Below are 13,038 nucleotides of genomic sequence, written 5' to 3'. Positions count from 1 at the left end.
CAGTGTAGAAAGCTGAGAAAGACTAGAGATTTCAAACCATTCATAAATATTAACACCCATGAGTTATTCGTGCCCGCAACTCAGTGTTACCTGCCACGGCATAAGGTGACTCCGTCAGATTCTCACTGGTTTCCTTTTACTTTCGTCTGCCGGCACAAACAATGAGGCATATCAAGATTTGATGTTTAAAGAGATTGGAAAACTTTGAACTGGGAACATTAGAAAATTTATTATTCAACGGACAAATGCACGATGCAGATGAAATTAAACCAAACTGGTGACATCTTCATCTTCAATGACATTAATCTATTAGCAACCTACATGTTGAGGCAGGCCCATCACCCGCGCTCAAGCTCAAACAAACAGCACACTGATAACTTTTATCAATATATATTTTCACTCCCAACACCGCATACATTTGCAGAGGTAATGCCAATAAAATCCTAATCTTAGAACGACTACAGTTATGAAATCCATTACTTGTGATTATTGGTCCCCATCGTCGTCCTCATCGTGGCTGCTGTCTTCATAATCATCACTGTTGTCGTTGTCAAAAATGCTGTCCCGAGGGAATTCACTGAAATCAAACTCGCCATCTTCATCATCTTCATCCATGAATTCTAGCCCAAATTTTATGTCCCGGTGTTTAACAAGAAGCCAACGCAGCAGGCGATCCTCCTTGTTCAAGTAATGCAGCTCCTTGTTGATGTTAGGTGTGGCCATCATTGTTATTTGCATCAGTTGGCCCTAATCAAATATAATAGTCCAATCAACTCATAAAAATGTCCAGTGAAAGTGAAATCAGAATGATGCTCTTGGGAGTCAGGAATGATGAAGGTGCAATTATTATATTTCTGCTAAGGCAAGAATGTTCCAAGGAGTTCATCTAACCTGAACTATCCCACTATTAGTAATCCCAATAGAGCATCAAATTCTGATTCAGGGCAAGAATTTATTAAAGTCAGCTTTGATTGCCTCTACATGCAAGAAACCAGAGACATAGTATTCATTCAAAAGAAAGCTCTTATCAAGGGGTGTCCACACTGATTCCTTGGAACTTAACATGAAACTCAACTGAAAGGACCCAACAAAATTAGTTTGACTTAACAAGACAAAGATAGCCACGCTAGCAGACCTTGGATATGAGTACAGATTGAGAAATTTTCAATTTCAAGACGCACCAATTTCAAAAATACTTAATGGATAGGAGAGTGGTTTTATCAAAATCCTCTTTTTCCCTATTTATGAAATTCCAAGTTATCATCAGTTCCTTCTCCAAAAAAGTTTCTTATCACTATCATTGAATAATCTTTCATCATCTCAAGGTATATTTTTTGGCTGGTAACAGCAAGACTTGGGATAAAATCTGCATGTGTACCTGCTCTAATCCCATAGTCACTGTAACTATAAAGACCTAAGACCACAGTCAAAAACCACCCACTCATCCAGCATATCTTCCTCCAGTAAAATTTGCATGTTATAGTTGGTCATCCTTGATGTGAAATTTCCTTGGAAATGATTTAATAAATGAGGCAGTGAGGAACTCTAAACAAAGTAGTGAACATCCATCCATCACCACTAAACAAAAGGTTTTAAAAATTCATTAAACCACCCTGCAGCCATTTCAAGGTTTTAGTTTACTCTGATATTGTATGACACTAAATCAAAATCCCTAAACTGGAAGAATCCCAAGATAAAAAGTTTATAAAAGAGAACTTGCAATCAACATAATGAATCAAAAGACTTGCCATTTTTTTTAATAAAAAAACACAGATTCTTGATACGGAAAGAAGAAACCAAAAGGATTCAGATTTCAGAGGATGGTGAGCTCATCTTACAACATAATAAGAAGCATTGCTGAGTTATACCAAATTCCACAGCAGCAGCATATTCACCTGATAATGTCTACCATCGAGCTTCTTAATACCGTACCCCAGTTGAACAGTGCCAAATGATTTTATATCAGTGACAACACCATTTCTACTATAAACATGCTTGCCTACTCGAGCAACCAAGTCCATCAATGCTTCCTTTCGTACATGAGGTTTCAACATTAGCATACAATCATAAAGAGGCATCTTCACTCTTTCTTATCTTCCTCGATCCAAGCTAGTTTACCAAACTGCTGAAGCAGAGCCGTCCATTAGAATAAACAAAACTTTTTATACAATTAGGTCTCTCTAAACATCAATTCTAATGTCTCAATCAAGCATATTAAAATCAATAGCTATAAATTAGACAAGCAAACAAATTTCAAAGCAAAACCTAGTACACCATTATCATATTTACAGAAACATCAGCCAATAAAGAAAGAATATAGTTTTTAAGGAAGAGAAACGAAACTCTCAAAACCCTTTCGGCCATTTTCTGATATACAAAAAAACAGTATTTGCATAAATTTCAAAACAGTGTAGGGCACCATCTATCTTGCACTGTTGAAACTACTACATGAAGAGCTGATTTGTGCCCCTAGTTTTACTATATGCTGCTGTATTAACTTACTGAATGGCAATACTAGAGCCAACCAGCTCGGCCAGCTGCAATAAAAACATTTGATAACACTCTTTAATGTATCGCCAGTCCAAAGCTTTAGACCCAACTGTCATCGAACACCAAATGCTCATTGCTATTACCAGCAAAAACAAAAACATACTTCATTGCCCCATTTTATAAAACAACGAAAGGGTAAGATTAATCATGTCAGAACATCAAGATGAAAAAAATAAAAATTCTGTTCTTTTTGTAGGTGTAGTGAATCTCGAGAAACAACAGAGGAGAAGCAGATTTCTTTTTCTTGTTTTACTTTAAAAGAGAAAATTAAAAAGATAACTGCGATAACATCTAGAACATTGTTACTGATAGATAAGAAGAGAGAGAACCTGGTGGCGGCGGGTTCTAGACTCACTGGAGCGATTGGGATTTGGAAACGCAAGCTAAACCCTTGGTCGCTCTGCTTCCGGGTTTTGCTTTGTACTGTTTTGTTTTTGGGACCAGAAACGACTGTAGACAGCATAAGAGCACAAGGCCAGGCCCAAGGAAATTAATGGGCCTCAATGCGAGCCGACGTATTAAAAATCTAATAATTTATATTGCGCATAAATATATTTTAAAAAAAATATATAAAGAGTAAAATGCCTAATCTGTTTCAAACTAGGAGAGAACCCAATTTTAATCAGATAATACAGTATCTTATCCTAGTTAAAGCAATAGGTATGGAATGAATGGGTTTTTAGTTGGAATATTTTGACAGATTTTGATTTATCAAGTTTTTTTTTTTTTGCTTTGGTTGAGTTTTATTTTTTTAATTTGATTCCGAATAAATTTTTCTCTTTTTAAAATATAAAGCTAAAATATTATAAAATATTTTTTGATGTAATCTTATTTACTTACTTTCTCTCTCATTCCCTAACTCTGTATAGCTTTATTTACTATTTATAAATAATATTTATTAAGCAAAATTCATTCAAAACGAAACTCATACTTGATAATAATATTTAGTCATTTAGACCAATTCTCACCATCTTTTTTTCTCTCTTTCTCGTCACTTAATTTGGTAATCTTATTTACTATTCATAAATAGTATTTACTATATAAAGCTTATTCATAATAAGTTTTGAATTATGTAATTTAGTTAGACCAAGCTCTACTTTCTTCTCTCTCTTCATCTCCTCTCTTCAATTAAAAAAAAAGAAAATATACTTTTTCAAAGTATATATATAATATAAATGAATAGTACTTTTATATTATAAAAATAAAATAAAAGAAATAACATATGATGAAATTATATAATATAAATGAATAGTACTTTTTCAACACATTTAAACTACAAGGTAGCTCCCTTTCCTTTTTCTCTCTCTCCCCTCTCTTTCTATTTATTCCTTTGGCCCAATTTGACAAAGTTGTATTGTCTTACCTCGTTTTACTATTAATAAATAATATTATTTGCATAATATTATTTATCATTATCCATGCTATTCAAAAATAATATATTTTATTAGATATTTCTTTAAAAAAAATTTAAGCTATATATTTTCAGTTTTGAGAGAAAGAGAGGGAGGGTTTAAACACTTGTCTTTATATCTCTCTATTATATAAAAAATACACTTCTTTTCGCTGTACATAAAAATATCATTTTTATCTTTTTAAATTTTTACTTGTTCATTATTTGAGAAGAATTTAAATACTGATTGACTCCACGAGTTTATGAGCCACAGTACAATGCTCATAAAAAGACTCCACTTTGTTATAAAATATTACACGCTCAACTCTCAAAAAATTATGTCTCTGCAAAATTCAATCTAGATAACTATAAGAGACTCATAAACTCATGAGAGTATATATAAAATATGAGAAATATTTTAGTTCTTACACAAGACACTGAGCAAAGTTTTTCCAATAACTTTTCATAGATCTAATAAGTTATGGTATCATAAGAACTTTTCACACAAGACATTGATGTTACGAGCAAAGTTTTTTCAATAACTTTTCATAGATCTACTAAGTTATGATATCATAACGTTAAACTTGGCTTTATCCAAAGTCTTCATGATCTCTATATAGAACTCATCTCTAATTTAGTAGAAGAATTATTGCCAGAAAAAAGTATCACATAACTCTTCATAATGACAAAGCGAGAAGATGAAAGTATTAGGATATATCTTTAAAGATTCAATTAAGAAATGTTAACTGTGTAGAATCTACTTGAACCTATCACCATTAAAGCTCTTATCAATAAGGACTATAACTATTCTTTATGAAAAATATTATACATATTTTATGATAAAAATATCATTGGCATTAAACATACGATGAAAAATTACATTAGTGTGGAAAAAGTTAGTATGACTAGACAAGGTCACCCATACTTCCATGTATGGGCAAAGTCTCTACCAAGCCATTATTTTTAATAAGAATACCCAAAGGAACATTATAGAGCACAACCTTTATTGTCTAATGTTTCTCGAGCTCATAGCCACGCATCTAACCACCACATAGATAAAGGTTCTAGTTATTATTTAAGAAAAAGACTTCCTACAATGAAAGGTGGTTAAGACACAAAAGACTCAAATAAATTATATTTTTTTTCATTATGACACTTAACAGTGTCATGCACTTAGAAAATAAATAAAATGATTGATCATCATAGGTCATCTCTACTAGTTTGTGAGAAAAGAAAAGCATTTAGAGCTAAGGAGAGAGGCCTACACACTTACACTACTGCCTAAGATCAAATAATCCATGGATTATCTTTAAAGATTTAAATCTTCATCTTTTGTCTTTTAATAAAATAATATTTTATTTTGACTGAGCTAGTACAATGCATAACTCAATTTTATTATTCATAAATAGTATTACTAATTTACTATTATAGTATTATGCATAAATTGATTTCAGTATCCATGAATAATATTCATTATTATTCATAAATAGTATTTTTCAAGGATCGTTCTAATCAAACTTTACATTCAATTTACTACTCCATGAATAATACTAATGACTAATAGCTTATAAATGGCAGAAGTGTAAATGATAACAGATTTGACAATTAGTCAGACTCTTAATCATAAGTATATCTATTTTTTTAGTCATGTCTCCAGGTTCTTATGACTAAATTTCTCAAGGTCTATATAGCCACCATCTCCAAATCTCTTTGACTATTGTCTTCAGCATGTAACCATATTTTTCTAAGTTCTCATAACTAATGTCTCAAGGTTTCTACAACTAATTACCTTCAAGTCCTTGTTATTATTGTATCTAGAAATATCATGTATATTTCTCCATTAAATATTGACAAAAATCTCTTAACAAATAAGCATTCAAAGGCATGCATATACAAGTGACACTTTTGTGCAATTATAGCCACAAAGATAAACTTTTACATTATAAGTATTTTCTTTCTCCCTCTTCAGTTAGTTAAAGTCTTCAAAACATTTATGTTTACAAGACTTTAATTGACAAATGATAATACAACAAAAAATAAAATAAAATAAAATCAGAGAAAAAGAAGTTCAGTTGAGCTGAGCTCTATCTTTTTATTTTCTCTATCATCCCTTAGAATATAGTCTTATTTATTATTTATAAATAACATTTGTTATTTATAATAGTATTTATCAGTACATTCAAAACAAGTCTCGAACTTAATCATATTATTCATGGTTGTTTAGGACAAACTCGTTTCTTTCTCTCCTTTTCTTTTATCATTTAGCTCAATAATATAATGTCGTTTATTATTGAATAATGCTTACTATGTAAAGCATGTTTAGAACAAGCTCAATCCCTTTTTTTTCCCCTCAATTCTTCCCGTCTATTTTTATTAGGAGATAAAAAATATGGTAAGACTATTCATTTTAAATGAATAATAATTTTTCAATCTTTTCAATCTACAAGATAACTGCATCTCCTCTCTCTCTCTATCTCCTCTTGTCCTTCTCTCTCTTTTTCTTTAATTTAGTTTGACCAAGTTACCTTCTCTTACCTTATTATATTATATGTATTTTTTTTTATAAAAAAAAGATGAACAACAAAAAATGAGCTAGGCATGCGAGTTTCGGTAGCAAGATTTTGTTTTAGTTTAAATAGTTATACCAAATTTAGTGATAATATTGAAATTTTTTTAACAATCTGAATATATTTTTACGTTTCAAATAATTTGAAACCAACAGGGAAAATGCGGCCTAATAAACTAGTGATAACTAAATTGATAATGTAAAAATAAGATCATTACATAACGCGGGGTTGGGTCTCGTGCTTGAACATCCTAATCCATCTACTTAAGGTCACGTGGCTAACAATCATGCTCTTTTTTTTTTTCTTTTTCTTTTTTGTGAATTGCATGTTTATTTATGCCTTTCTTGTACGATGTCTTGATCACTAGATGCTGCCAAGGTCAGTCTGTTGTCCTTTCAACTCTTTCACCTAATTCTGTCGAGCTGCCCTCATCATTTGGATTCCCAGGCACTATTCTCTTCCAGAACCAATGCTTTCTCCACAGGAATATCATCTCTTCAATAGGAACGGCCTTGGTTTCGGGGAGGAAGAAGTAGACGAAAATGGTCATGACAAGAACCCAGCAAGCAAAGAAGAGGAAGATTCCAAACTTGAACGCGCAGAGGAGGGAGAGGAAAGACTGAGCTATAGCAAAAGTGAAAAGAAGATTTACAGCTACTGTAATGCCTTGTCCAGCTGATCGGGTTTCCAGCGGAAATATCTCGCTTGGAATGGTCCAGCCAAGCCCGCCCCATGACCATCCAAAGGCTAGAACAAACAAGCAAATCATAACGACAACCAACACGGAGAAACCTTTTGATAGGTGCTGGTCGTCCCCGAATTTCAACCCCAAGATTACAGAAACAATTACCTGTTTCACAAATCAAGTAGTTATGGTTATTTGAGGCCAGAGGTGATGAAGGTTCTACCCTCTATGATGTAGTTATGGAATTGACACATGCCGGGCTGCTTTAGCCAATGCACATGAAAGAGTAGTGCATGTTTACCTGGCATATTATCATTTGTATTCCACCACTGATAAGTAAAAATCTCCGGCCTACTCTATCGACTGTTGCAATGGTAATAAAGGTAGAGGAACAAAGAACTGCTCCAGTCACAGCTGAGGAGTAGAGGGAAGCATTGCGCCCAAATCCCATACTTTGAAACAGCACTGGAGCATAGAAGAGAATAGAATTTATTCCTGTCAGAATCTGAAACGCTGGTAGCAGGATTGCCATAACCAATTGAGGCCTGTTCCTTTTTATAAGGATGTTTCTGAATGGATGCTTGATCGAGTTAGCCAACTCGCTTGCGTCCACCATGTCTTCAAACTCCGCATCAACATTTTTAGTTCCTCTGATTTTCTCGAGGACTTTTCTCCCTTCATCTTGCATTCCTCGTTCTATTAAACTATTAGGTGTCTCGGACAGAACTATCCCTCCCACTGTCATCAAGACAGCTGGAACTGCTGCTAGACCTAGGGAGAGTCTCCATCCCCACGGATCAAGCTTCTGGGTTCCATAATTAATCATGTTCGCCGTAAAGATTCCGGTGGTGGTTGCTAGCTGAAACATCATGTTCAGTGCTCCTCTAAGATGAGTTGGTGCCATCTCTGATAAGTATACTGGGACAGCCTGTGAAGCAAGAGTAGCATGGATGCACTAGTATATTAGTAAAATGGAAAAAAAGAGAAAAGACTAAAGGATTGTTGCAACACATCCGCTCTCTTTTGATCACCACAATTCCAATTCGTTTCCAAATCTTAGGATAAAGAATGTGCTTTGTTACAGGAAATATCTTGAAGCAGAATGGAGTACCTGATTTCCGAATCCAATGCCGACACCAAGCATGATTCGACCCAAGAGAAGCATTGCCAGGTTGATGGCCGAGGCATTTAAGGTAGCTCCAATGAGAAAGCTGACACCACCACAGATTATACTTGCTCGACGTCCATAAATTCTTGTAACAGGACTTGCAACCAGAGATGCAACCAAACCAGCAAGGTAGAGAGAAGATGTAAAGGCTGATAATCCTTGATTATTGTACTTGCAGTAGTTGTTTTCATGTACATGCTGCTTCTTTTCATAAACATCAGGGAAGAATTTCAGAAGAAATCCATCCATTGATGTTACTCCTCCTGTTAATCATTGAAGTTAATATAACAAAAATTTCAGTTTTTGAAGCAGAATCCAAGAGGTTACAGAACTCCAACATTTTTCAAGATATTGTTTTTTTACTTTTCATAACATTTCTCGGTTGATTGATGCCAACTGATCTCCAATCATCATGATCCTTAAGTTAAGATGACAACATTAAAAACCCAAATTGCAAATTGAATCAACATGATATCTCCAAGGAAAATTCAACAAAAAATGATCATACAAGGAGGGCTCATCTGGTATCCTCATTATCAACGATGGTCAATGGAGTCTTCTAAACACTGGTTACGTCAAGATTATCTGTTTCCAGCTGGAGAAGATATCACCAATAGGCTGCCAACAACATCTATTTTTCAAGACGAGCCTCAAGAAATTATCACAGTTTCTCATCATTCTGCCAATGATTAATATCAATATTACAATTACAAATTTCTCATTTCTTTGGGCAGTAATTGAATGATCGCTTATTGATTTAAATCTTTCATCGACATTATAATTTCAGAAATGTGCAAGAAGACCCTTTGGTTTGAAGTCTTGTTTTATCCATTTCCTATGCCAGATATCCAGAAAACTTTTCACTTTCTGTTTCATTATTGCCTTTGACACCTAACTCTCACCCTCTCCGCAACTAGAATATTCTCTCAACGTAGTTTTACACAAAAACAACAGCAGTTCAGAATATATTATATATCCATCTCTATCAACTTTTGATCAAGAGAAAGTGAAAAAAAAATTAAGCACCTGAGATCCCAATATCATAGCCAAAGAGACAGCCACCAACAGCAGCAACAACACATGCAATGATGACAGAAAAGGTGACTTTCCCTTGATACTGCTCTGCTCTCTCCTTGGCCACACCAGCCGGCCCAAAATGCCCTCCTGCCATCTTCAAAGCTCAAGCAAATTTCAACCAGAATCAACAGAGAGACACAGACCCTTTTCTTGGTTTTCCAGAGAGAATTCACCAGAAGAAAAATCAATCTCTTATAACTTCAACTCTGATCATGTGGGAATCAGAAACTATAGTGTGAAGCATGCAAAAAAAATGGTTTATCCATAACTTTGCACAGACATGGGGTAGCACGTCACTCTGATGGATGGCTTTAGGCAAAATACAGCATACAGTTTGGGGTGGATATTAATGTGTTGTCATTGAGGAGTCAATTTGGTAGTAAAATATATGGTATCCAAATTTAATATTATGGGTTTCTTACAATGTCTTTGTTTGCAATTTTCTCCTAATATGATATTATACATTGAGTTTAAATTTAATAATTATTTTAATATGTTATTCAAATTCAAACTTCATATTTTAGGTTTCGTATTATCTTTGGCACCATTTCTAGTAAAATACTAAAAACATTGTCTCTTAACACATCTCCATATAGCTTAAACAAGACATGGTAACCAAGATCTACCATAGAAGCAATTACCCTCTTAATTTTATATGCACCCTTTCACAATTTCTTTCTTTCTTTCTTTTTTAATGCTAGGATAGGAACTCGAAAACCCTATGTTATTACCGAACATCTAAATTTAAAAATTTAAGCTTTCATTTTTGTATTAAAAATAGAAACTAGAAATTTAAGAAAAATATTTCTAGTTTCTATTTTTTAAAAATAAGTTTAGAATAATACATTTAATTAAAACCGTTGTGGGATAGATTTTTTATATAAAATAAATAAACAAAATTGTTTTAATCTCTACAAAATCAAGATTTAAAACACAAATATAAATGGAATATAGTGTAAAAAACCAAAAAAAGAATTGATTAATTAAACATTCTTTTATCCATGATTAGATAAAAAGAAATATATATAAGTTATCACACCAATGGAGCGATATATACTCTTTGAGGTGACTGTGTATGGATTTGGAATAGCAGAAAATTATATTGTCCAGTCATTTCCATGTAAATACAGACAGGAGAGCAAGACTTTAATATTGATTTCCAGATCCATCTCGTCATCTACGTCTTCTTTCCACTTGTGGATAGCAAGACTTTAATGAGAGTTTGCTAGCTTCCTTTTGTTGGATATAAGATTCTGATTCTCTCTTGCTTTTTTTTTAAAAAAAAGAATTATCTGTATTTTAATTTTTCCAATTTTGAATTGTTCATTCTATATGCTTTCGTTGCATGCCAAGGTCTCTTATTCTGATATCCATTCATTAAACTTACCTGGACAAGCACATGCCTAGCAAAGGTCCCCACGCGCCACCCTCTCTATCTCTCCCACCTTTGCTTTCCCAAGAGTCAATGGTGGCTCGGGCAGGGGAGAGATGGGATTAATGGCCCGTTGTCTTTTTACCGGATTAATTAAGGTTTACTGGTGGTGTGCTGTTTTTTTTTTTGGGTGAATTTGTATTTTTTTTTAATATTTTTAGTTTTTTTTATATATTTTAATATTAAAAATATTATTTTAAAAAATAAAAAATAAATTTTTAATATATTTTCAAATAAAAATTATTTTAAAAAACAATAGTTATCACATTACTATATTAAAATAATAATCAAGATGCAAGTAGGAATAAATTCTCGATCTACCTGTATCATTATTATTAAAACCAACCAAGAATGAATCTAGGATAAGATTCGAATGAAGAGTTGGGTTAAAATAATTTTTTTTAAAAATCAAAATAATATTATCTTTTTAATCAATTGAGTTCTCAGTCAACTAGAATTTTTATCCAATCATATTAAATCAATTTATTTTATTATTATTTTTTTAATAAAACTTGAAGTAGTGGCATCTGCCCGCCATGTTTTGACAAGTTTAATATCTCTATGATGCGTGTGATGGAGAGATCAAGAACATGTCTCTATGTAATGGAAGTCAATCCCTTCATTAATGCACACCTCTTCCCTTCTCCGATACAGTTGAGCCTCATTAATGATCCGTCGATATTTACTTCTTTTTTTTTTTTTTACTTGAAAATAATTTTCACAGACCGAGAATATCAATAGGAATATAACCAAATTTATAGAAGGATTTTTACAGGAATCTGTCTAATCCTGTCGTTTATGTTTCCTCCTTAGCCACCCTCTTCAACAAAATTTCCTTATGAATTTTGTTATTTTGTTGCATCGATGTACTATTACGAAGCTGTCAAGTATTAAGAGAATGGCTGGAGCGAGGTGTAAATCGTGTAAATCATGTTTTTAAAAATTTTAATATTTTTATATGTTTTGATGGCTTATTTTAAAAATAATTTTTTAAAAATTATAATTACACACTCCCTGTAAATATTATGGTTATTAATTTTGATAGTAAAAAAAAATATTTCAAGTTAATACAAGGTTAACTTATAATTTGACTACTATTTTCTAGCACGAGCCCAATGTAACAAAAAACAATTAATGTAAAGTTAATTTAAAATAATTTTATTAATTTAAAGATTAATCTATGATTTAGTTAATTTTTAACTCAATTCAATACGATAAACTTGATGATTAAAACTTGATTTAATTTTTTAATAAAATAATAATTTGATTTTTTAAAAAAAATATTAATTTAAATTAATTTATTAAACTCGACGTTATCCGGGCAGGATTTAATTTCTATGTTAAGTACACAAGGAGGTTTAGTGATAAAACTTCAGATTTCATATTCATAAGTGTGCAGGTTATATATGTGATGTTGTTCTCTTATTACCATCACAATATAGAAGATTATATTCTTATAAGAAATGCGAGCTACCATATATTTCAAGGTTTAAGGTTTAAAATATGCGTATTAATGATGGAGATTTGAAATAATTAAGTGACTGGAAAAGAATATTCATGTCATGTAATTATTTTGATTTTATCATTAAACCTGATTTAATATATTAAAATTATGTATAAATTTTTTCAATGCAAAAAAAAAAACTAACAGGTATTAAAATTATGTATAAATTTTTTCAATGTAAAAAAAAAAAAACCTAACCATATAACTTTAAAAGTTAATTGAACTATAGATAAAAACAGAATTTTATTTTAAAAGTATTTAAGATAATATTCTTTTTTGTTTTTAAATATTAAAATTGCGATAAACCGAATTAATCTAGATCGACTCGAGTTGACTTGTCGGATCCATAACCTAGTTTATGAATTTCACTATATTCAAATATTTTTTATATAATTTTTTAAATAAAGAATGAATGTTAAACACATCATTTTGTTGATATGATTTTTTAAAAGTATAATAATGAATAACCATTAGTGTTATTTGTTAATTATTAATAAAGTCAACACATTTACCCTTTTTTTTCATATAAAAAATGATTACAATTTAATTTAAGGCCCTTGATTCCTGGATATGGAGCACGAAAGGAATAAAATTATAATAAAATCAATTCCATCTTATTCATCATCAATGGCGAGGAAAACTGATTGGAGATGTTCCACCATGGA

The 13,038-nt window shown here is 32.0% G+C and overlaps 2 protein-coding genes across 3 annotated transcripts; both read right to left on the bottom strand.

Annotated features, from left to right (window-relative positions):
• Positions 1-194: 194 nt before the first annotated feature.
• LOC105121125 (Translation elongation factor EF1B/ribosomal protein S6 family protein) lies at positions 195-2,987 on the bottom strand. 2 transcript variants are annotated; one of them, XM_011019652.1, is made up of 3 exons: positions 2,880-2,987; positions 1,896-2,122; positions 195-747 (listed from the first exon to the last, which is right to left on the bottom strand). In XM_011019652.1, exons 2-3 carry the CDS (start codon positions 2,076-2,078, stop codon positions 487-489), a joined length of 444 nt encoding a protein of 147 aa, XP_011017954.1. In that variant the 5' UTR covers positions 2,079-2,122; positions 2,880-2,987; the 3' UTR covers positions 195-486. The 2 variants fall into 2 exon arrangements, with proteins under 2 accessions (XP_011017954.1, XP_011017955.1); XM_011019653.1 differs by having other exon boundaries at positions 1,896-2,125; positions 2,880-2,977.
• A 3,681-nt stretch (positions 2,988-6,668) lies between these two features.
• LOC105121126 (sugar carrier protein A-like) lies at positions 6,669-9,860 on the bottom strand. The gene is made up of 4 exons (XM_011019654.1): positions 9,387-9,860; positions 8,304-8,623; positions 7,494-8,120; positions 6,669-7,357 (listed from the first exon to the last, which is right to left on the bottom strand). The coding sequence occupies exons 1-4, from the start codon at positions 9,529-9,531 to the stop codon at positions 6,887-6,889; spliced, it is 1,563 nt and encodes a 520-aa protein (XP_011017956.1). The 5' UTR covers positions 9,532-9,860; the 3' UTR covers positions 6,669-6,886.
• Between the last annotated feature and the right edge of the window lie 3,178 nt (positions 9,861-13,038).

The sequence above is a fragment of the Populus euphratica genome, unplaced genomic scaffold (genome assembly GCF_000495115.2).
Source record: "Populus euphratica unplaced genomic scaffold, PopEup_1.0 scaffold31.1, whole genome shotgun sequence".
NCBI lineage: Eukaryota > Viridiplantae > Streptophyta > Magnoliopsida > Malpighiales > Salicaceae > Populus > Populus euphratica.
This window is presented reverse-complemented; position numbering and strand designations above follow the sequence as displayed.

What these genes read in the sequence shown, in the direction of transcription:
- LOC105121125 (XM_011019652.1), bottom strand. Translation starts at nt 2,078, where the DNA reads ATGCCTCTTTATGATTGTATGCTAATGTTGAAACCTCATGTACGAAAG. An exon ending in TCGATGGTAGACATTATCAG is followed by an intron (nt 748 to 1,895) that starts GTGAATATGCTG and finishes ATATTTGATTAG; the next exon opens with GGCCAACTGATGCAAATAAC.
- LOC105121126 (XM_011019654.1), bottom strand. Translation starts at nt 9,531, where the DNA reads ATGGCAGGAGGGCATTTTGGGCCGGCTGGTGTGGCCAAGGAGAGAGCA. An exon ending in CTATGATATTGGGATCTCAG is followed by an intron (nt 8,624 to 9,386) that starts GTGCTTAATTTT and finishes AATGATTAACAG; the next exon opens with GAGGAGTAACATCAATGGAT. An exon ending in GCATTGGATTCGGAAATCAG is followed by an intron (nt 8,121 to 8,303) that starts GTACTCCATTCT and finishes CTTGCTTCACAG; the next exon opens with GCTGTCCCAGTATACTTATC.